General features: G+C 57.4%; 1 protein-coding gene across 4 annotated transcripts in view; it reads right to left on the bottom strand.

The window, feature by feature from the left end:
- The window catches only part of NOVA2 (NOVA alternative splicing regulator 2), a 33,806-nt gene extending 13,414 nt beyond the window's left edge, over nt 1-20,392 (bottom strand). The window contains exons 1-3 of one of the 4 annotated variants that reach the window (XM_065420971.1): nt 20,221-20,305; nt 17,386-17,388; nt 7,443-7,586 (exon numbers count right to left, since the gene is read on the bottom strand). In XM_065420971.1, the coding sequence (XP_065277043.1) occupies nt 7,443-7,586; nt 17,386-17,388; nt 20,221-20,305 (232 nt within the window). Of the gene's footprint in view, nt 1-7,442; nt 7,587-17,385; nt 17,389-20,220 lie in introns of all 4 variants that reach the window. The other 3 variants (XM_065420968.1, XM_065420969.1, XM_065420970.1) reach the window with 3 other exon arrangements.
- Nucleotides 20,393-20,884: the final 492 nt, after the last annotated feature.

Genomic DNA, 20,884 nt, shown 5'->3' with positions numbered 1-20,884 from the left:
CTCAGCGCTCTTCCCCCTGCACTCCAGGATCAGGCTTCCCCAGATTGTGACAAAGCCCCACTGGCTTCCCTGAAAACAATAGGGCCTGTCCCAGCCAAGGCCTAATCAAGGCTGGATAAACAGGAAAGGGTGTGGTGAGTGCTGGCCCCAGGCCATGGGTTGGGGCAGAGGTCACAGGCAGTCGAATGGGGCGGGGGGGGGGGGGACTGTTCCTGGGAATCATTTTTGTCACCCCCTCTTGGTACCAGGGGCTTCTCCCTCCTGCTAACCAGGGGTTCCCCTGGAGGAGGAGGGTGGGATGGGGGGGCACAATGGAGAGTTCCCAGGCAGGGGTGGATGACGGTCACTGGTTGCACAAGGGAGCGGAGGTGCGAGGGGGCACAAGGAGGGCAGGGTAGGAGGCAGGGCAGGTGTGGGAGGCAGGCGTGCGAGGGGACGTGACAGTTCCACAGGCTGGCACAAGATTCTGCAAGTGTGAGCAGGGCACGAGCATGTGTATGTGGAGGCTGCGCCAGTGCAACAGGTGGGAGGGGAGAGGTTTGGGGGCTTGTGCCAGGAGAGAGCCGGGGGGATGGGGGCAGGTGAGTCCCAGGACAGAGCTGGGGGAGGGGCAGGGGGGTCCCAGGACAGAGCTGGGGGAGAGACACGGGGGTCCCAGGGCAGAGACGGGGAGTAGGGGCAGGGGGGTCCCAGGGCAGAGACAGGGGGTCCCAGGACAGAGCCAGGGGGTAGGGGCTGGGGGTCTCAGGACAGAGCTGGGGGAGGGGCAGGGGGTCCCAGGACAGAGCCGGGAGGCAGGGGAGTCCCAGGACAGAGCCGGGGGCAGGGCAGGGGGTCCCAGGATAGAGCCAGGAGGCAGGGGAGTCCCAGGACAGAGCCGAAGGGCAAGGACAGGGGGTCCCAGGACAGAGATGGGGGATGGGGGGTTCCAAGACAGAGCCAGGGGGCAGGGACAGTGGGTTCCAGGACAGAGCTGGGGGGCAGGGACAGGGGGTCTCAGGACAGAGCCGGGGTAGGGGCAGGGGGGTCCCAGGACAGAGCCGGGGGGCAGGGACAGGGGGTTCCAGGACACAACCGGGGGGCAGGGACAGGGGGTCCCCAGACAGAGCCAGGCCGGGGGAGGGACACGGCGTCCCAGGACAGAGCCGGGGACAGGGACAGCGGGTTCCAGGACAGAGCTGGGGGGCAGGGACAGGGGGTCCCAGGACAGAGCCAGGGGAGGGACAGGGGGGTCCCCGGACAGAGCCAGGCCAGGGGAGGGAAACGGCGTCCCAGGACAGAGCCGGGGACAGGTACAGCGGGTTCCAGGACAGAGCTGGGGGGCAGGGACAGGGGGTCCCAGGACAGAGCTGGGGGGCAGGGACAGGGGGTCCCAGGACAGAGCCAGGGGAGGGGCAGGAGGTCCCAGGACAGAGACAGGGGGGCGGGGACAGGGGGTCCCAGGACAGAGCTGGGGGGCAGGGACATGGGGTCCCTGGACAGAGCCAGGGGAGGGGAAGGGGGTTCCAGGACAGAGCCGCGGGGCAGGGACAGGGGGTCCCAGGACAGTGCCGGGGGGCAGGGACAGGGGGTTCCAGGACAGAACCGGGGGGCAAGGATAGTGGGTTCCAGGACAGTGCCGGGGGGCAGGGACAGGGGGTTCCAGGACAGAACCGGGGGGCAAGGATAGTGGGTTCCAGGACAGAGCTGGGGGGCAGGGCCAGGGGGTCCCAGGACAGAGCCAGGGGAGGGGCAGGGGGTCCCAGGACAGAACCGGGGGGCAGGGACAGGGGGTCCCTGGACAGGGCCGGGGGGCAGGGCCGGGGGTCCCAGGACAGAGCCGTGGGAGGGGCAGGGGGTCCCCGGACAGAGCCAGGCCGGGGGAGGGACCAGCACGCACAGCTCTGGCCTGACTTATCAAGGGGAGCATTTCCTGCCATTGAAGCCGTTTCCCTCCCAGCCTGGCCCAGCCCTGCCCAGCTTCCCGCTTCCTCCCCTCGCCCTGCAGCTGGGGAGCCCCCAGGGCCCTGCGGCCTGCACAGAGCCGCTGTGGTGTCCATGTGGCTCCCTCCTCCATCTCCAGGCCCCTGGGCTCAGCCACACCAGCCCCTGCCCGCAGGATAGGGGATCTCTCCCTCCCCTCCCTGGGAGCAGCCAGGGGGACCCTGCCATCCCTCTCCATGAGCCTTCCTGTGGCCTGGAACTGCCCCCTCCCCCCCAGCCCCCGCAGGTCTCCTGGGCAGGCCCGGCCGGGCGGTCAGCCAACAACTGAAGCAACGGGCACGGATAAGCAGCACTGCTAACCCCAACCGCACCAGTCAGACCCCGAAAATCGCCAGACTGGCTTACAAAGCAGGAGATCCTTCCAAACGATTTGCTTTCCCCCCTGCCTTAGCCCAGGGCTGCCTCCTCTTGCATCTGTACGGGAAGGAAGAGGCGCTGGGGTCCTGCGGCAGGAGCTCTCCCAATCCTGCAAAGAGCCACTCTGGAGCAGGGCCCGCGGGTACTTGCCCGCCCACGCCAGGGGGCAGTCACTTGTTCCCATGCAGGACACTTTGCACCAGCGTGAAAAAGTCACTTGTCTCCCCTAAATGGTCCCCTGCCCCTGTTTGGAGGGGAGGGGGAACCACCGCATGGACCGTTAAAGACTCGCTCACTGATGAGGAACATTACGCATGGAGCTGCACAAAATCAATGAATGCCCCCAACCTTTTGTGGCCCTACTATTGCCTCCCATCCTGCTGCGAAACCCGGGCAGCACAGCGCAAAGCAGCTGCCAGGGGAGGCGATGTACAGCCCCGGCAGAGGAGGTGTATTGAAGAGTCTCCCCAAAACAATGGGCACCCCAGGGCGGTGGGAAGAGGGGGGTCCCATGGCTGACACTGGGACCCAGCGGAGCCCCCGGCTCGGGACCCAGTGGCTTCCCCAGTCCCAGGGTTGACAGCAAGAGCCGGCGGAGCCCCCGGCCCGGGGCTGACAGCGATGTTTAACTAAAGTTAAACCTCACTCATGTCAATTTGTGAGAGCTGGAATGTCTGGCGGTGACTCCCGTGAAGCCATTGCTAACTGGGGGAGAATAGAACCCAGGAGTCCTGGGACCCAGGACCCAGCCCCCCTGCCCTAACCACTAGACTACTTCTCCCCTCCCAGAGCCAGGGATAGAACCCAGGAATCCTGGCACCCACTCAGGGTTGTCATCCATCCAGCTTTTCCCAGGCTCATCGCTTTGTTGAGCTAGCTGTCCTGGGAAATCTGTCAGGGTCCTCAGTGCATATGGACAGCTGTCCTGGCTCAGGACCATCCTACATGTCATGGTGGCTTTGTACCTGAGATGTGGCAACCCTACTCCCAGTCCCTGCTGCATTAACTGCTAGACCCCCACTCCCCTCTCAGAGCTGGGGATAGAACCCAGGAGTCCTGGCTCCCGGCCCCCCCCGTTCTAACCACTAGACCCTACTCCCCTCCCAGAGCCAGGGATAGAACCCAGGAGTCCTGGCTTCCAACCCCCCTGGTCTAACCACTAGACCACACTCCCCCCCCCCCCGAGCTGGGGAGAGAACCCAGGAGTCCTGGCTCCCAGCCCCCCTGCTCTAACCACTAGACCCCACTCCCCTCACAAAGCCAGGGATAGAACCCAGGAGTCCTGACTCCCAGCCCCCCTGCTCTAACCACTAGATCCCACTCCCCTCCCAGAGCCAGGGATAGAACCCAGGAGTCCTGACTCCCAGCCCCCCTGCTCTAACCACTAGGCTGCCTTCTCGCAGTCCCAGGAGCCCCAGCCTCCTATACGCAGTCCTGATCAAGCCCTTCATGCCCTCAGGGTTAGGAACCTCCCCAGGACCAGGCCCCAGACTTCCCCTCCCTATGCATCATGGTGGTGGGGGATGGTGCCTCCCCCTTTCCCGAGGGATTGGAACAACCCCTTTTCTCCTGGGGCAATTACCAAGTGAAAAGCTGCCCCCTCCCCTCTCCAGCCCCTTGGCAACATCCCCCCATCCCTGGAGATTTGCTGCCCAATAATCCCCCAATCGAGAGCAGGAGATGCAGAGAAAAGCAGCTTAGCTGGGATGGCCCGGCTTTGTGTGCCCCGCAATCAGGGCACAGATTATGGCTGGGCCGGGGCTGCCGGCTTCCTCCCCACCACCCAGCACCACCTGCTAATCTTCCATGTTTGACCTGAAAATGAGACCTAGCGGGGCTGGCACAGTGCATTTCCCGGGGGCCGTGGCTAAGTGCTGCAGAACAGAACCCAGGAGTCCTGGCTCCTAGACCCCCCCGCAGAAATCGGTACACTCCACCTGTCTCCCAGAGCCAGAAACAGAACCCAGGAGTCCTGACTTCCCACACCGCTGCTGAAACTACTACACCCCATAAGAACGGCCATACTGGGTCAGACCAAAGGTCCATTTAGCCCAGTGTCCTGTCTTATGACAGTGGCCAATGCCAGATGCCCCAGCGGGAATGAACAGAACAGGTGATCAACTGATCCATCCTCTGTCGCCCATTCCCAGCTTCTGGCAAACAGAAGCTAGGGACACCATCCCTGCCCATCCTGGCTAATAGCCACTGATGGACCTATCCTCCAGGAACATATCTAGTTCTTTTTTGAACCTTGTTATAGTCTTGGCCTTCACAACATCCTCTGGCAAAGAGTTCCACAGGTTGACTGTGCACTGTGTGAAGAAATACTTCCTTTTGTTTGTTTTAAACCTGCTTTTTTGTTTATTTGGATTTTTTCATTTTTTAAAATCTCAGTCTGCTTTGGACTTAACTATCTTGAGTAGTTTTGTATCATCTGCAAATTTTGCCACCTCACTGTTCATCCCTTTTTCCAGATCATTTATGAATATGTTGAATAGGACTGGTCCAAGTACAGACCCCTGGGGGACACCACTATTTACCTCTCTCCATTTTGAAAACTGACCATTTATTCCTACCCTTTGTTTCCTGTCTTTTAACCAGTTACTGATCTATGAGAGCACCTTCCCTCTTATCCCATGACAGCTTACTTTGCTTAAGAGCCTTTGGTGAGGGACCTTGTGTGTGGGCACATTCTGTAAGTCCGTTACACCTTGTCAAAGGCTTTCTGAAAATCTAAGTACACTATATCCACTGGATCCCCCTTGTTGACCCCCTCAAAGAATTCTAATAGACTGGTGAGGCATGATTTCCCTTTACAAAAACCATGGTGACTCTTCCCCAACAAAGTGTGTTAATCTACCCGACTCCCATCCCAGAGCTGGGACCAGAACCCAGGAGTCTACCCACTCTAACCACTACACACCACTCCCCTCACAGATTCATAGATTCCAAGGCCAGAAGGAACCGCTGTGATCATCTAGTCTGACGTCCTGGATAACACAGGCCAGAGCCCTGCCCAGAAACAACACCTGTTTGAACTAGAGCCGATCTTTACCGCAGATCCAATCCTGATTTAAACATTTCCAGGGATGGAGAAGCCACCAGGACCCTCGGTAAATTGTTCCAAGGGTTAATCGCACTCCCTACGCCTTATTTCCGGTCTAAATTTGTCCGGCTTCAACTCCCAGCCATTGGCTCGTGTTCAACCTTTGCGAGATTGAAGAGCCATTATTAGATCCTTGTTCCCCATGTCGGCACTGATAGATGGGGACCAAGTCCCCCCTGACCCTTCTCTGTCAAGCTAAAAACACTGAGTTCCTGGAATCTCTCGCTCTAAGGCAGGTTTTCTAACCCTTCAGTTGTTCTCGGGGCTCTTCTCGGCAACTTATCAACATCCTTCTGGACCAGGATCCCAGCCACGGTCGCACCTGGGTCAAATCCAGAGGGAAAATCACCTCCCTGCTCCTCCTGAGATTCCCCTGTTCCTGCAGACCAGGACGGTGTTAGCCCTTTTGCCCACAACTAGAGACCACTCCCCTCCCAAGCCAGGAGTCCTAGTTCTGGAGGAGTTTGCCTGCCCCAGCTCAGTTATGGGGGATGTGGCCTAGTACCCCCAAGAGGGTTAACCCGAATATGGCCTGGCTGTGGTCCTGTGGTCCTGCGCTGGCCTGGGGGGATGGGAGGTCCAGTTTGCCCCCGTCCCCTTGTCCGACAACCTCCATGTACCTCACAGGGGGGGTGAGGCAGGGCTAACCTCCCCGCCCCCACCGGTGGGTCTCAGTCCTGCCCTGGAGGAAAGAGGGGGTGGAGCCACTCCCCACAGTAACTATCCTGGGGGGTCGGAGACGGAGGAAGGTTTCACAGGGATCTGGGTCGAAGGGGCGTCTCCCTTCAGCCTTGTGAGTGGGCGGGGCCTGGGTTCCCACCTGCTACAGTACTCTCCACCCTCCACTTCTGAGGCCCCCTCCCCATATTATGGGAGGGCCCTCCACACACACACACACACACACACACACACACGGATCCCACATGCCCTGCCACACGCAAGCCAGGATCCCACTGCCCAGAGCATGAGGGAGCTCGGCTCGTGGCAATGGGATGCACTGGGGAAGGCCAGGCGGGGGGGCCCTTTCCCCCGGGGCAGCGACGCCAGCCTGGCTGCCAGCCCGGTGCTGAATGGTCAGAGAGTCGGAGATGGTAAGGCCAGAAGGGACCAATCCTGCCACCTGCATCGCGCAGGCCAGAGAATCCCCCCGGTCGTTCCCACATCCAGCCCAGATCTGATGGTCGAGCTAGAGCGGAGCCATCCAATCTCAGTGTAAAGACTTCAAGTGATGGAAAATCCACTCCCATCTCTGGATCAGTCATTCCAATGGCTACTTTCCCTTCCCCCCGCTCAGTAACCGGCCTCCGCAGGGCCAGCGCCCTGCTCCCCTTCGCCATCCCCTGCTCACATACCCAACGGCCACGCTGTCTGAGAGGGGGAAGCCGCCCCGGTGTAGTTGACACAGTGACACCGCCTGAGTCTGCAGAGAGCCTGAACTGATTGCTCCAAGAGGGCTGAATTCCCCCATTCTCCTGAGGGAGCCGTTATCTCTGGAGCCTGGTGACCGCCATTTCTGAGGGCTGAATTCCCCCATTCTCCTAAGGGAGCCGTTATCTCTGGAGCCTGGTGACTACCATTTCTGTTCTCATACTCAGCACATTCCCGTCATGACCCCTGAGCCCTTTCCAGAGCTGCTGCTTGCCCGGGACCCAGTCCCCTGCCTTGCAAGCCAGACCAGCAGCCTTGCCTCCGAAATGTACGACCTGCATTAGGCTGTTACGTGCAAGGGGCATTTTCCCCCTGGCCTCTCAAAGCCAGGCATGGGCTGGTCGCCCAGATGGCATAAATCTACCCCAGCTAGCGCCCTTTGCCCACCTCCCCAGGACGGATCACAGGGGTCCGGAGCCCAGGCATCAAGGCAAACCTGGTCGTCTCCTGTCCAACCACCACAGCAGGAGAATATCACTGGGGGAGAAGGTCCCAGCCTCCCGCCCCCCGCCTCAGTTATCAAACCCTTAGATCTGCAGGATTCACGGAAGCCCCTGGCCCTCCTCACCTGGGTAGAAGTCCTTAGACTTGGAGAGCTTGATGGTGGCACCCGTCTCTTTCTGCAGCTGGACAATGGTCTGTCCCCCTTTCCCGATGATGGAGCCGGCCGCATAGCTGGGGATCAGGATCTTGAGGAAATATTCGCCCTCTTCTGGAGGAGAGAGAGGAGAGAAGAGACCCATTAGCAATGCCGTGCCAGGATGGGGCGGCGGGCGGGGGGGGAAAGAGATTAGCCCCCAACCAGAGCTCTGTGGGGCTAGACACCTCCTCTGGAGGCCCCCCACTTTTCCAACCTGCCCACTGACTATTCCCTGGAAGGGTACTGCAGCATCTGACCTCACCCTGTAGCATATCAGGCCATTACTGGGGAGTGCTGGAGTAATAACACCAGCAGTGCTTAGCTCTTAACCAGGCTTTTCATCTGTCAATTTCAAAATACTCTCCAGTTCCATTGCCCCCATTTCACAGCAGTGGAAACTGAGGCCCAGGAAGGGACTGGCCATAAGCTGTTGCAGTTGTGGTACCTGGCCACTAGTGGGAGACAAGCCCACCCATGCACTTAACCAGCATGTTGCATTTGGGCCCGGTGCTGTACAAACACATCGCAAAGAGAGATGCTGCTGTCGACTCATTGGGAAGGTGGGGCAGGGGCATGCTCCCAGCTATAGACTAATGATAACTAGCTCTTTCTTCAGTAGAGCTCAAAACGCTTTACAAAGGAGGGCAGCATCATTGTCCCCATAGTACAGATGGGGAAACTGAGGCATGGGGGAGGGAAGTGACTTCCCTAAGGTCTCCCAGCAGGCCTGGGAGGAGAAGCCAGGTTTCTTGCATACCAATCCTGTGCTCTACCCACTAGCTCACACTGCCTCAATAAGCGCTATGCACCCATGCTGATATTGTCTTCTCTGGGATGGGGGAAACAGCGAGATCCGCTGACGCCACACAGGATAGTTACTTTGGGGGCAGGGCATGAGCCGTGATGCCCCACTCAAGCACGAGGTCAGGGTCTGTATTGCTACCCGCATCCCGGAAACTTTAGCGGCAACTCAGTTCGTTCCTTTATGCCCTTCACCCCAGCCTCTGGGCACACGCCAGCCCAGCCTCCCCACCAGCAACACGGCTCATTAAAGAAGGATGCAGAGTGAAGAATTCTCGCCTGATGTGGGGGGCTGGGCGGGGGGGAATCAAATAAAGTCAGCATCTAGTAAAAAGCTAAACTACCTTGGAACTTAGGACCCAGGACTGGATGAGCCGCTCCCACTCCAATATGTTTCTAGAGAGCAATCGGATCCCCTCTCGGCCTGCGTTGTAGGCTAAACAAGCCCAGCGCTTTCAGTCTTCTCTCGCGAGATCAGCTCGCCAGTCCCCTGATCGGCCTAGTAGCCCTGCTCTGCACCTTCTCCAGTGGGAACTCCTCTGTCTCGAACAGCGCTGGACACAGTCCCTGCCTCTCCATTGTGCTCGTGAACATTTCAGCTGGAGCGGCTCCATGGTGGCTTTTCTCCCCCACCCAGAACGTTGCTCTCTGAAATAGCTGCTGATCTAAGGCAGCTGGTGCTGGGGCGAATGACCGAGGGGCCACGTGCAAATGACTCTCTGCTTTGCACCACCCTCGGGTAGGTTGCATGTGCAACGCACGTGTGCGTGACGAGATGTGTAATACTCGCGCAGATGTACTCTCACCACAGCAGCAAGTGGGTATAAATGATGCACATGGATATTGGGGGTGTCATTATAGGTTTGGAGGCCAGAAGGGACTATTCGATCAGTGGCTCTCCGCCTTTCCAGACTACTGTACCCCTCTCAGGAGTCGGATTTGTCTGGTGTACCCCCAAGTTACTTAAAAACAACTTGCTTACAAAATCAGAACATAAAACTCCCAAAGTGTCACAGCCACACTAGAATTGACCAATTGCTTCCTTTCTCATTTTTATCATGTAATTATAAAATAAATCGATTGGAATAGAAATATTGTCCTTACATTTCAGTGTCCAGTACATAGAGCGGTATAAACCAGTCATTGTCTGTCTGACATTTTAGTTGGTACTGACTTTGCTAGTGCTTTTTATGTAGCCTGTTGTAAAACGAGGCAAATATTTCCATGAGTTGATGTACCCCCTGGAAGACCTCTGTGTACCCCCAGGGGTACGTGTACCCCTGGTTGAGAACCACTAATTTGGATAATCTCATCCGATCTCTTGCATTATGCAGGCCATAGAATCCACCCAGTGATTCCTACACTGAGCCCAGATCTGGTGGTCGAGCTAGAGCAGAGATTTTAGAAAGAGACCCCCAGCCTCCAAGCAACGGAGAAATCCCCTTGTCCCTGGGTCTGCAGTTACACAAGTGAATTCCCCTGCCTGGGTAAAGTGTGCCCCGTATTTCCGGTGTGAACTTCCCTCACGTCTGCTGCAGCGATTAGCTCCCGTTCTGCCTCTGTCACTGATAACACAGAGTGCAATCCATCCACCTGCAGGGGGCCACAGGCATCATGGCAGCCAGCGTTCAAGTCCTGCAAAGCGGCTTAGGGATTTGAGTTTTCGATTCCTACTCACTGTCGTGAGGTTACTCTCCTCGCTCAAGGTTAATGGTGCCAAGAACTGGCCACTGAAATCCCATAGGGAAATTACAGCCCGTGTGGATACTGTATGTGTGTCTTCAGTGCATGGGTGCGCATGTGTGTGAGTGTGTGTTGAGTGTGCATGTGTGTGTATTGAGTGTGTGCGTATTGTGAGTGTATTGAGAGTATATTGCATGTGATTGTATTGTGTATTGAGTGTATATTGCATGCAATTATATATGTGTAGTTAATGTATATTGCATGTGGTTGTATACGTGTGTATTGCATGTGTGTATGTGTATTGAGTATACATTGCGTGAGAGTATTGTGTGTATTGAGTGTATATTGCATGGGAGTGGATATGTGTGTATTGTGCATATTGTATGTATGTGTATTGAGTGTGTGTGTGTATTGAGTGTGCATTGCATGTGAGTGTATTGTGTGTATTGAGTGTATATTGCATGTGATTGTATATGTGTGTATTGCATGTGTGTGTGTGTATTGAGTGTACATTGCATGGGAGTGGATATGTGTGTATTGTGCATATTGTATGTATGTGTATTGAGTGTGTGTGTGTACTGAGTATACATTGCATGTGAGTGTACCGTGTGTATTGAGTGTATATTGCACGTGTTTGTAAATGTGTGTATGGAATGTGTATTGTGTGTGTTGAGTGGATATTGCATGTGATTGTATACATGTGTATTGAGTTTGTGTGTGTATTGAGTGTGCATTGCATGTGAGTGTATTGTGTGTATTGAGTGTATATTGCATGTGACAGCATACATGTGTATTGAGTGCATGTGTGTTGAGTGTGATATATTGTGCATACATTGTATGCGTGTATTTTTATATGAGACATCTGATGAGCCAATCAGGATGCAGAGATCTGTATATTTTGCTACTCGACTTCACATAACTCTATTATTGGCTGCTGGGGACCCAATCAGGACGCAGCCTCTGGCCGCGCAATCCAATTGGCTAGCACTGTCCCAGGGCTTGGCCCTGCTGAGCTTTGAGGCCTAGGACAAGAGGAAGTCCCAGAGTGGCTGGCCTGGTGCTCTCCTCGTTAACGAGGCCCGTCAGTCCCACAGCACAGCTAAAGCCATTGTCCCCCAATCTGCCTGGGGCCTCCTCCCCTCTAGCCTGGACCAGCAGCTCCCAGATCTGATGGTCCATGCAGAATGGGCTGCTCCCATGGTGCCGACTAAGCACCCATCATCCCAGCTACTCATTAAACAATTTCCTCGTTACTATTCCAGGTTAGCATAATGACCCCCTCTCTCCCTCCGAGTCATCAGCAGGCTTCGGATTCGGGGACCACAACACGGCCCTCTGCCACTTCGGCTAAGGGAGTCGCTCCACAATTGGCAGCAGTAGCAGGTTGTTATATAGATCGTCCAGTAGAAGAGGGGGGCGTGGCACATGCCTGGTCGCTGGGTTACAACAGCCACTGCTGTGGTTGTCTCTGGGGTGTGAAACTGATTATCAATCGGAGGAAAGGCGTGGCCATGAGGCCACCAATGGGAGGGGAGGCGTGACCATGAGGCCACCAATGGGAAGGGAGGAGCGGCACAGCCCACCAAGACATCTCTTTGGAGCTGAGGTCCACACTGGGGATCGGCCATGCCAGTGCAGCCACTGAAACCTGCAATGGACTGGCAGGGAGCACAGGAATCAATATCCCGCCACAGGCCCATCTAGCTTGGCGTCCCATCTCCCACAGTGGCCACCACCTGCAGCTGAGGGAGAAACCCCCTGGCAGGCAATTGTGAGATAACCTGAACCCAGAGCTCATGGCCCGGGAAGAGGGGGGGCTGTTCCCATTATCCAGGCCAGTGTCTGGAATCCTGCTGCACTCCTGGCCCCAACTGCATCCAGTGGCAGGGAGTTCCACAGACAGAGGGAGGGAAGGACTGATGGACACAGAGATGGACAGAGACACGTGCTACAAGCCGGCAGGTCAAAGCTCTGTTGTTCTGTTACCTCCCTGAGCCTCCAGTTAGAACATAAGAGCAGCCATACAGGGCCAGACCAATTGGCCATCTGTCTCTGACAGTGACCAGGGCCAGGTGCTGCAGAGGGAATGAACAGAACAGGGCAATTACTGAGTGATCCATCCCCTGATGCCCATTCCTAGCTTCTGGCAGTCAGAGGCTTAGGGACACCCAGAGCATGGGGTTGCGTCCTGTGACCATCTTGGCTAATAGCCATTGATGGACCCATCCTCCATGAACTTATCTCATTCCTTTCTGAACCCTGTTATAGTTTTGCCTGTCACAACATCCCCTGGCAAGGAGTTCCACAGGTTGACTCTGCGTTGTGTGAAGAAATACTTCCTTTTGTTTGTTTTAAACCTGCTGCCTATTAATATCATTGGGTGACCCCTGGTTCTTGTGTTATGAGAAGGAGTAAATAACCCTTCCCTAGTCACTTTCTCCACACCAGTCATGATTTCATAGACCTCCTTAGTCGTTTCTCTTCCAAGCTGAACAGTCCCCGTCTTTCTAATCTCTCCTCATATGGAATTGGTTCCATCCCCTAATCACTTCTGTTGCCCTTCTCTGAACCTTTCCAATTCTAATATATCCTTTTTGAGATGGGGCGACCAGAAGTGCCCGCAGGATTCAAGATGTGGGCGTACCATGGATTTACATAGTGGTGTTATGATATTTTCTCTCTTGTTATCTACCCCTTTCCAAATGGTTCCCAATATTCTGTTCACTTTTTTGACTGCCCCTGCACACTGAGTGGATGTTTTCAGCGAACTACCCACGATGACGCCAAGATCTTTCTCGAGTGGTAACAGCTAATTTAGACCCCATCATTTTGTATGCATAGTTGGGATTAAGTTTTCCCATGTGCATCACTTTGCATTTATCGACACTGAATTTCATCTGCCATTGAGTTGCCCGCTCACCCAGAGAGTTCTCCTGGCCCTGCCTCTCCTCTGGACTCGCTCCAGTTTATCCACATTTTCCCTAAAGTGCGGCATCCAGAATTGGACACGGGACTCCAGCTCAGGCCTCCCCAGTGCCGAGCACAGCGGGACACTCCTGTTAATGCCCCCAGAATGATATTAGCCCTTTCCGCAGCTGTGTCACTTCATTGGCTCAGATTCAATTCGTGATCCGCCATCACCCCAGCTCCTTTCCAGCAGCGCTTTCGCCTAGCCAGTTAGTCCCCCTTTGTATCTGGGCATTAGATTTGTCCTTCCCCAGTGCAGTACTTTGCACTTGTCTGGATTGAATTTCATCTTGTTCATTTCAGACCAATTCTCCTATTTGTCAAGGTCATTTTGAATTCTAATCCTGTCCCTTCCCCTCCCACTCCCCCCCGCGAAGTGCTTGCAAACCCCCTCCCCCACAGCTTGGTGTCATCCGCAAACTTTATAAGCATCCTCTCCACTTCATTATCCAAGTCAGTCATGAAGATATTGACTCGTACCAGACGGGACCGAGGACCGACCCCCCTAGATGCCTTCCCAGTTTGACAGCGAATCATTGATAGCTGCTTTTTGAGTACGATCCTTCAACCAGCTGTGCACCGACCTCACAGTCATTTCATCTAGAGCCACCTTTCCCTACTTTGCTAATGAGAATGCCGTGAAGGGAGTGTGTCAAAACCCATCCTAAAACCAAGATATATCCAGTGGTGGATTAGCCACTGGGCTGACAGGGCCCATGCCCAGGGGCCCTGGCCAATTCGGGGGCCCTGGAAAAAAATCCACTGCTGGCCAGCGGAAGCCCGGAGCCCCAGAAGAAGCAACAGGCAGATGGGGGAAGCCCCTTGCCCTGACCCCTCTCCTACTGGCAGAAGCGCTGGGTGGACAAGGCGGGGCAGGGGAAGCCACAACCCTGGTAGCAGTGCCAGGCGGGCAGGGAGGGGCAGGGGAAGTCCCTGCACCCTGCCCCCACTCCTCAGCAAAAGGGCAGGGTGGGGGAGGCCCCCACACCTCGACCCTGCTCCCCAGTAGAAGTGCCGGGCCGTTCGGGCAGGGGAAGCCCCAGTGCCCTGACCCCACTCCCTGGCAGAAGCACCGGGCAAAGCCCCAGTGGCCGGACCCAGCGGCAGCCCCGGGACTGGAGGAGCTCTCGCTCCCTGCTGCGGCCAGGGGCCATGGCGGCGGGGACAGAGCTTCTCCGGTCTTGGGGGGGCAAAAAGGAGCAAACGGGAGTGTGGTGGGGGGGGGCGGAATGGGGCAGGATCATGCGTGGAACAGGGGTGGGACCGTGGGGGGAAGGGGCAGAATGGGGTGGGGCCATGGGCGGGGCTGCAGGCAGAAGGGGCGGGACCATAGGCAGAAGGAGAGGGGAGGGCCTCCCACACTTGCTCTGACCCAGGGTCCCGCTGCTTCCCCCATCCACTAGGCCCGTAACCCCGTCAAAGAAGGAAATTATGTTTGTTTGGCATGATTAGTTCACACTGGCTATTCCTTCTAACCCTATTGTCCTCCAGGTGAGAACAAATGGATTGTTTAATAATTGGTTCCAGTAACTTTCCCAGTTTCAAAGCTAGTCTGGTATATAATTCCCCGGGTCCCCTTTGTTCCCCCTTTTAAAGCTAGGTTGCTATTCTCCAGCCCTTTGGGACTTCACCCGTTCTGCGTGAGTTCTCCAAGATAATTGCTAACGGTTCTGAGCTTCAGCTTCAGCTAGTTCCTTAAGTACCCTCGGGTGAATTTCATCAGACCCTGCCAGCTTGAATTCATCTACCTTATTTCAATATTCTTAACCTGTTCTTTCCTTGTTGTGGCTGGAATTCCTTCCCCCTGCTTGTTACTAATTGTGCTGAGTATCGGGTGGTCGCCGTTAACCTTTTTAGTGAAGATTGAAGCAAAATAGGCATTAAACACCTCCCCCTTCTTGATGTCGTCCATTATTGGCTCTCCTTTCTCTCTATGCAGAGGACTTGCATTTTCCTTCGGCTTTCTCTTGCCCCTAATGCATTTAAAGAACCTCTTCTTATTGCCTCTGATGTCCCTTGCTAGGAGACACTCATTTTGTCCCTTAGCCTTCCTGATTTTGTCCCTGCGTGATTGTGCTGTTCTTTTGTACTCCTCCTTAGCAATCTGTCCATGTTTCCACTTCTTGTAGGATTCCTTTTTGATTTCCAGGGCATTAAAGTGCTCCTGATGGAGCCATACTGGCCTCTTACTGTTCTTCCTCGCTTTCCTTTGCAGTGGGACAGTTGTGCGTTTAATATTGTCTCATTGAGCAGCTACCAGCTCGCCTGACCTCTTTTACCCCTTAGTTTTCCTTCCCAAGAGACCTCGCCTACCAGCTCTCTGAGGTTGTTAAGAAATGTTTTTTGGAAGTCTACCATCCTTATTCTCACTCACTCCTTGCCTTCTTTGGAATCATTAAATCGATCATTTCACGGACACTTTCACCCAAGTTGTCTTCCACCTTCAGATTTGCTACCAGTTCCTCCCTGTCGGTCAGAATCCAATAGCTGCCCTCCAGTTACGTCCTCCACGCTCTGAAACAAGTCGCGGTCCCCGGTACAGTCCAAGAACTTATTGGAGAGTTTGCCGTGTGACTTTCCCAGCAGAGGTCTGGGTAGTTAAAGTCCCCCGTTACTACCAGGTCTTGTGTTTTGGATACTCCACCATCCACCTCTATAGTAGACCTCGACCGTGACGTCACCCCAATTTTTTCCCCTTATAAGCTAGGAGCCTCCTAGTTCTGCTACTTGGAAGTAGCTGGAGAATGCCCTGGCCCTTCCACCCGGCCCCAGATACCTGCAGGGCCGTGATCACCTGTCTCCCAGCCACCAGCAGGGCCCATGCCAGCCCCTGTCCAGAACACCACTCAGAGCTGGGACTCTGGGGCCCATACGGGGGGTGCAGATGCAAGACCCCATGTCGCCCATCCCCCAGCAGGTGTCTGCCCCGCTCTGAGATGCTGGCACATCTCCAGCTCAAGCCTCCCTGAGCTGCCACAGAGCCGGCTTGACGGGGCGGCTTCTCAGCCCAAATCCACTTAAAGAGGCACCTCTGGGGTAGATTAAGCCTGTTAAGTCGTTACAGGAGGCAATGGATTCCAAGCCGATCCTCACGGAGCATCTGCCTCCACCAGAGCCCTGGCCACGGACCGGGACCCCCTGCTCTGCGTCAAGGGGGACCCTGATCCCTGGGAGATTTGAACCTGAATCCGCCCCTCCCCCACGATTTAGGGGCCTCCTGATTGGGGTTCTGCCATGTCAGGTCGAGGATCCTAGGTCAATATCGTTGGGCGCCAGCCCTGGCCTGTGGAGAGCACTGACACCAGCCCACTTGGAGGGAGCGGGCCTCAGAACCACCACTCAGCACAGAGGCTTTAAGAAACCCAACGCTTAGCCCCAGAGGCAGGATGGAGGCAGGGGAGACAGATTAGGGCCACTGTCCCTTTAAGGCCTGGGCCCGCACCCCTCTGGGTGTGCAAGGTACATCCCAAGAAGGAACTTTCAGGTCAGGACTCCTGGGCCCTACTCCTAGCTCTGAGAGGGGAGTCGGGGCCAGTGGTTAGAGCCAGGGGGACTGGGAGTGAGGACTCCTGGGTCCTAGTCCCTGCCACTGTGCAGGTGGTCAGGCACCCCTGATATTTTTCAGCCCCCCTCAATTTGTTTTAAGCAAAGGCACCATATTCCGATTACACGGGGGGTAGTGCATGCTGCACGCCCAGGCTTGAAGTGCTTTCCATTATATACAGGGTTTACAGTTTGGTTCAATGGCTCTCAGCACCCCCACTATACAAATTATTCCAGCGTCCCTGCAGGAACCGAGATCTGGGCCCCGTTGGGCCAGGTGCTGCCCAGACACACAGTGACCGAGATCAGGGCCCCGTCGCGCCGGGCACTGCCCAGACACACAGTGACCGAGATCAGGGCCCCGTCGCGCCGGGCGCTGCCCAGACACACAGTGACCAAGATCAGGGCCCCGTCGCGCCGGGCGCTGCCCAGACACACAGTGACCAAGATCAGGGCCCCGTCGCGCCAGGCGCTGCCCAGACACACAGTGACCGAGATTGGGGTCCCGTCGGGCCGGGCGCTGCCCAGACACACAGTGACCAAGATCAGGGCCCCGTCGCGCCGGGCACTGCCCAGACACACAGCGACCGAGATTGGGGTCCCGTCGCGCCGGGCGCTGCACAGACACACAGTGACAAGATCAGGGCCCGTCGCGCCAGGCGCTGCACAGACACACAGTGACTGAGATCAGGGCCCGTCGCGCCGGGCGCTGCACAGACACACAGTGACTGAGATCAGGGCCCGTCGCGCCGGGCGCTGCACAGACACACAGTGACTGAGATCAGGGCCCGTCGCGCCGGGCGCTGCCCAGACACACAGTGACCGAGATCAGAGCCCCACAAATCCCCACCAGAGGGTCCCCCTGACTCACTGCTACCTGCTGGGACAGACAGGCAGACCCAGACCTGGGCTCTGTCCATGCTACACGTCAACCCCCTTCTGAAGGGCCTGTGCCACCACGGCTGAGCCAGTGCGCACCGGGAATCCTGCCACCCCTCCAGTGCCCAGCACCGCTGCCCGCACTGCATGGGCTGAGGGAAACATCCTGGGGGGAGTAGTCGGACCAGCCTCGCTGCTGGGCAGGGTCCCGGAGCAAAGGCTTTTGGGAAATTCCCCCAGTGCATCGTTGGAGAGCATGGCCCAGCTGGGCCCCATGGACCCCCCAGCCAGTCTGGATGGACCCAGGCTCAAGGCTGCCCTTGATGATGGTTCTGTGGGCTGAGCTGGTCTCAGCCCCGGGGGATGGGAACCGGGAGCTCTGGCTGATCCCAACTGGGCTGGGGGATCCTTGATCCAGCCTGGCTCCAGGGCCCCGTGCCCGCCTCGCTCACCTTCCTGCCCTTGGCTTTGGTCCTCCTTGCCCAGGGTCACCAGCCGACCCCACCACCTCACTGCAAACCAGGCCAAGATCCCTTCCCCAGCATGCAACGGGGCTGCCAGTGAGAGACAGCCACACCGGCCCTCCCTGCCGAGGGGAAGGACCCTCGGGCCAGAGGGCATCCTGCTGCCCCATACCTTGGCAACAGCTTGGACCGGGGCCAAGGGCCACCCAGGAGCTTTGAGGGGTTCAGCTAAGATGGAGCCTGGGTTTGCAGGGGACCCCTCTCCTCAAACAGGCCGGGGCCCTACAACACCAAACCCCACCCCATTTCCACTCTCCCCTCCCCCCGATCTTTTCCCACTCAGACCTAGGACTCCCCAGCGCCCCTTGCATCCCCCACCCCAGCTGGCTTGGAGCTTTGACCGGGATCCCTCCCCCTGCTCTGCTCTTGCGCATTGCCCTGGCAACCGGCCTCCTTTCGCCAACGCAGGCCGGATTCCAACAACCCGACCCGTCTCTCCATCACGGCCCCCAATCAGAGACACCCCCCCCGCACACCTCAGCACCGTCGTGATCAATCCGACTCCCCCACGTCCATCCTCAGTGAAAGAACAGAGACGCCACAAAATGCAACCGGGACCGAAAAACCAACGACCAAATATCCGGGTAACAGCCCAGATCCTTGCCTCAGTGTCATTTCCCTCAGCCCCACGGCCAGTCATTCCAGCCCTTCCCACGGAGCTAAGATGCCCCAGTTCTTTTATCCCAGTGTCTGGTCTTTTATCGCTCTAATTTATGCCTCGCTTTTGGAAATCTCCTCCCTGCCGGTACATTAGCCCCATCAGTACAGCGATGATAATCCGCCGGGCCGATTCCCCGGAGGAATCTGCGTTCAGCTGCACTATTTATCGCTCCTCGCCAAAAGGCCAAATGCAAACAGCTCTAAATGTTAATTACATCATGAGGGTGATGGTGGGCGAGCGTGGCGGGCCAGTTCACACACGCACACCTGCACCATCCCGGGCAACAAAGACACGCCAAGGCCGCGACCCGGCGCGGTGGCCCTCGGCTCCGACCCAGTGCCTGAAATTTCAGCGCCGTCCTCCACCTGGTGTGGAGGATGTCAACCCCCGCCAGTTTCCTCCTTCGCTTCGGAAAACATGGATCCGGGCGGCTTTGGAGAAAGGGCCCGTTTGCATGGGGCAAGTGGCACGCCGAAAGCGGCCGGGCCGCTTACTGTTTGCGTTCTGGCCCTGGCGGGGGAAGACAGACAGCTCCGGCATCTTGGCCCTTTGCAAGGTTCTCGATGTAGACGTATTGTTTGCCGAGCCTTCCCCCGCCCCATGCACGCAGTGTCTTTCAAATACCCCAGCTGCCACCCTCCCTCGCCCTCTGCCGGCATCCACGCCGCTTCCTTCCTGCCCTCTGCCCCCTTCACATCCTCCAGCAAAGGCTGGGAAGAGCTGACAGCTTTGCCATCCTGTGTGTGTGTTTGTGTGTGTGTTTGTGTGTGCGTGTGTCACCCCCCTCCCGTCTTCCCCCACCAAGCCGCTATCAAATGGACAGTTATTCTCGCCTCCATTTTGACACTGCAGCTGGATATAGATATGTCTGTTGCGATTATTTTTGGCGGGGGGGGGGGGCACACAGGGAAAAGGAAGGAGAGGGCTGGAATTTTACATCTCCCCCCTCCCCCCCCCCCCCCCCGCTCGAAGGCTGCAGATGCTTGCCGATGCCCAGCGTTTCACGGCAATCGGATTATTATTTTTTAACGCTAGGATTGCGGAGCGGGGGGGTTCAGTCCCAGGTGGGGAATCTGAGCAATAGGGTTTACATGCTAGATGGGGGGGGGTGTTGGGGGGGGCAGGATGGAGGGGAAATTTCCATCCATGGGCTGGGGGGGCAGGATGGAGAGGTGGGTTCCCCATCTGCAGGGTGGGGGGCAGGATGGGGGGAATTGCCTATCCTTGGGGTGGGGGGGATGGGCAAGATGGAGAGGAAATATCCATCTGTGGGGTGGGGGGCAGGATGGGGGTGGGATCCCCATCTGTGGGGTGGGGGGCAGGATGAGGGGGTGGGATCCCCATCTGTGGGGGGCAGGATGGGGCACATCCCCATCTGTGGGGGGGGAAGGATGAGGGGATCACCATCCTTGGAGGGGGCGGGATGGGGGTGGGGATCCCCTCTCCAGGTGGGTGGGTTGGAAGCAGGGAAGGGGATAGTCGGGGGGTAGATCGGGTTGGCGTGGGGAACGGGGGGTGGAGCAGGAGACCCCTGTCCTTGGGTCGGGGGGTGGGAGTGGAGCGGGGGGGGGGATGGAGAATCTGCCCTGGCAGCACAGGTCCCCGCAGAGGGAAGTGGGGTGCTGCAGACTGCCCCCCCCCCGCTCACCTCCTGTGTTGCTGCGCTTGGTGCTGATGGCCTCGGTGGGGGTCTCCAGGGGCCTCTTCCTGGAGTCGGGGGGGTCCGATTCCATGTGGGGGGGCGGCGGCTGCTGCGGCGGCTGGTGGGAGGCCGAGAAGATGCCGTTCTGGTGCACCGAGCCGCCTGCCATCATCTTCATCCTCAGGGCGAATCTCCCAGCCCCCGCTCGGGATCCGGCCGCCTCGCCAGCAGGAGGAGGAGGAAGGAGGAGGATGCACAGGCGCGGGGGGGGGGGGGAGTAGAGGGGGGAGGAGGGCTGCACGAGATGGGGGGCAAGGGGGTGCACTGAGGTAGGGACAGAGGGGTGCACGGGGTGGGGGCAAAGGGGGTGCACGGAGAGGAGTTCAGAGGGGTGCACGGGCGTGGGGCAGAGCCTAGGGGTGCACGGAGTGGGGGACCGAGGGAGGAAGAGGGGGGCACGGGGGGAGGGGACCCTCCAGATGCAATTGACAAAGGAGGGCAGCTCGAGCAGCCGGGCTCAGGGGGGTGATATCAGCCCCCCTCCGCTTCCCTCTCGCCCCCTCCCCCCACGGGAAGGAAAGGGGGTGCAAGGCGGGCGGCGGGGGCTTGGGGAGGGACAAGCACAAAGGAGGCAGGAAGAGAGGGATGGAGGCGCAAAGGACCCTCCGCT

The sequence above is a fragment of the Emys orbicularis genome, chromosome 21 (assembly GCF_028017835.1).
Source record: "Emys orbicularis isolate rEmyOrb1 chromosome 21, rEmyOrb1.hap1, whole genome shotgun sequence".
Classification (NCBI taxonomy): domain Eukaryota; kingdom Metazoa; phylum Chordata; order Testudines; family Emydidae; genus Emys; species Emys orbicularis.
This window is presented reverse-complemented; position numbering and strand designations above follow the sequence as displayed.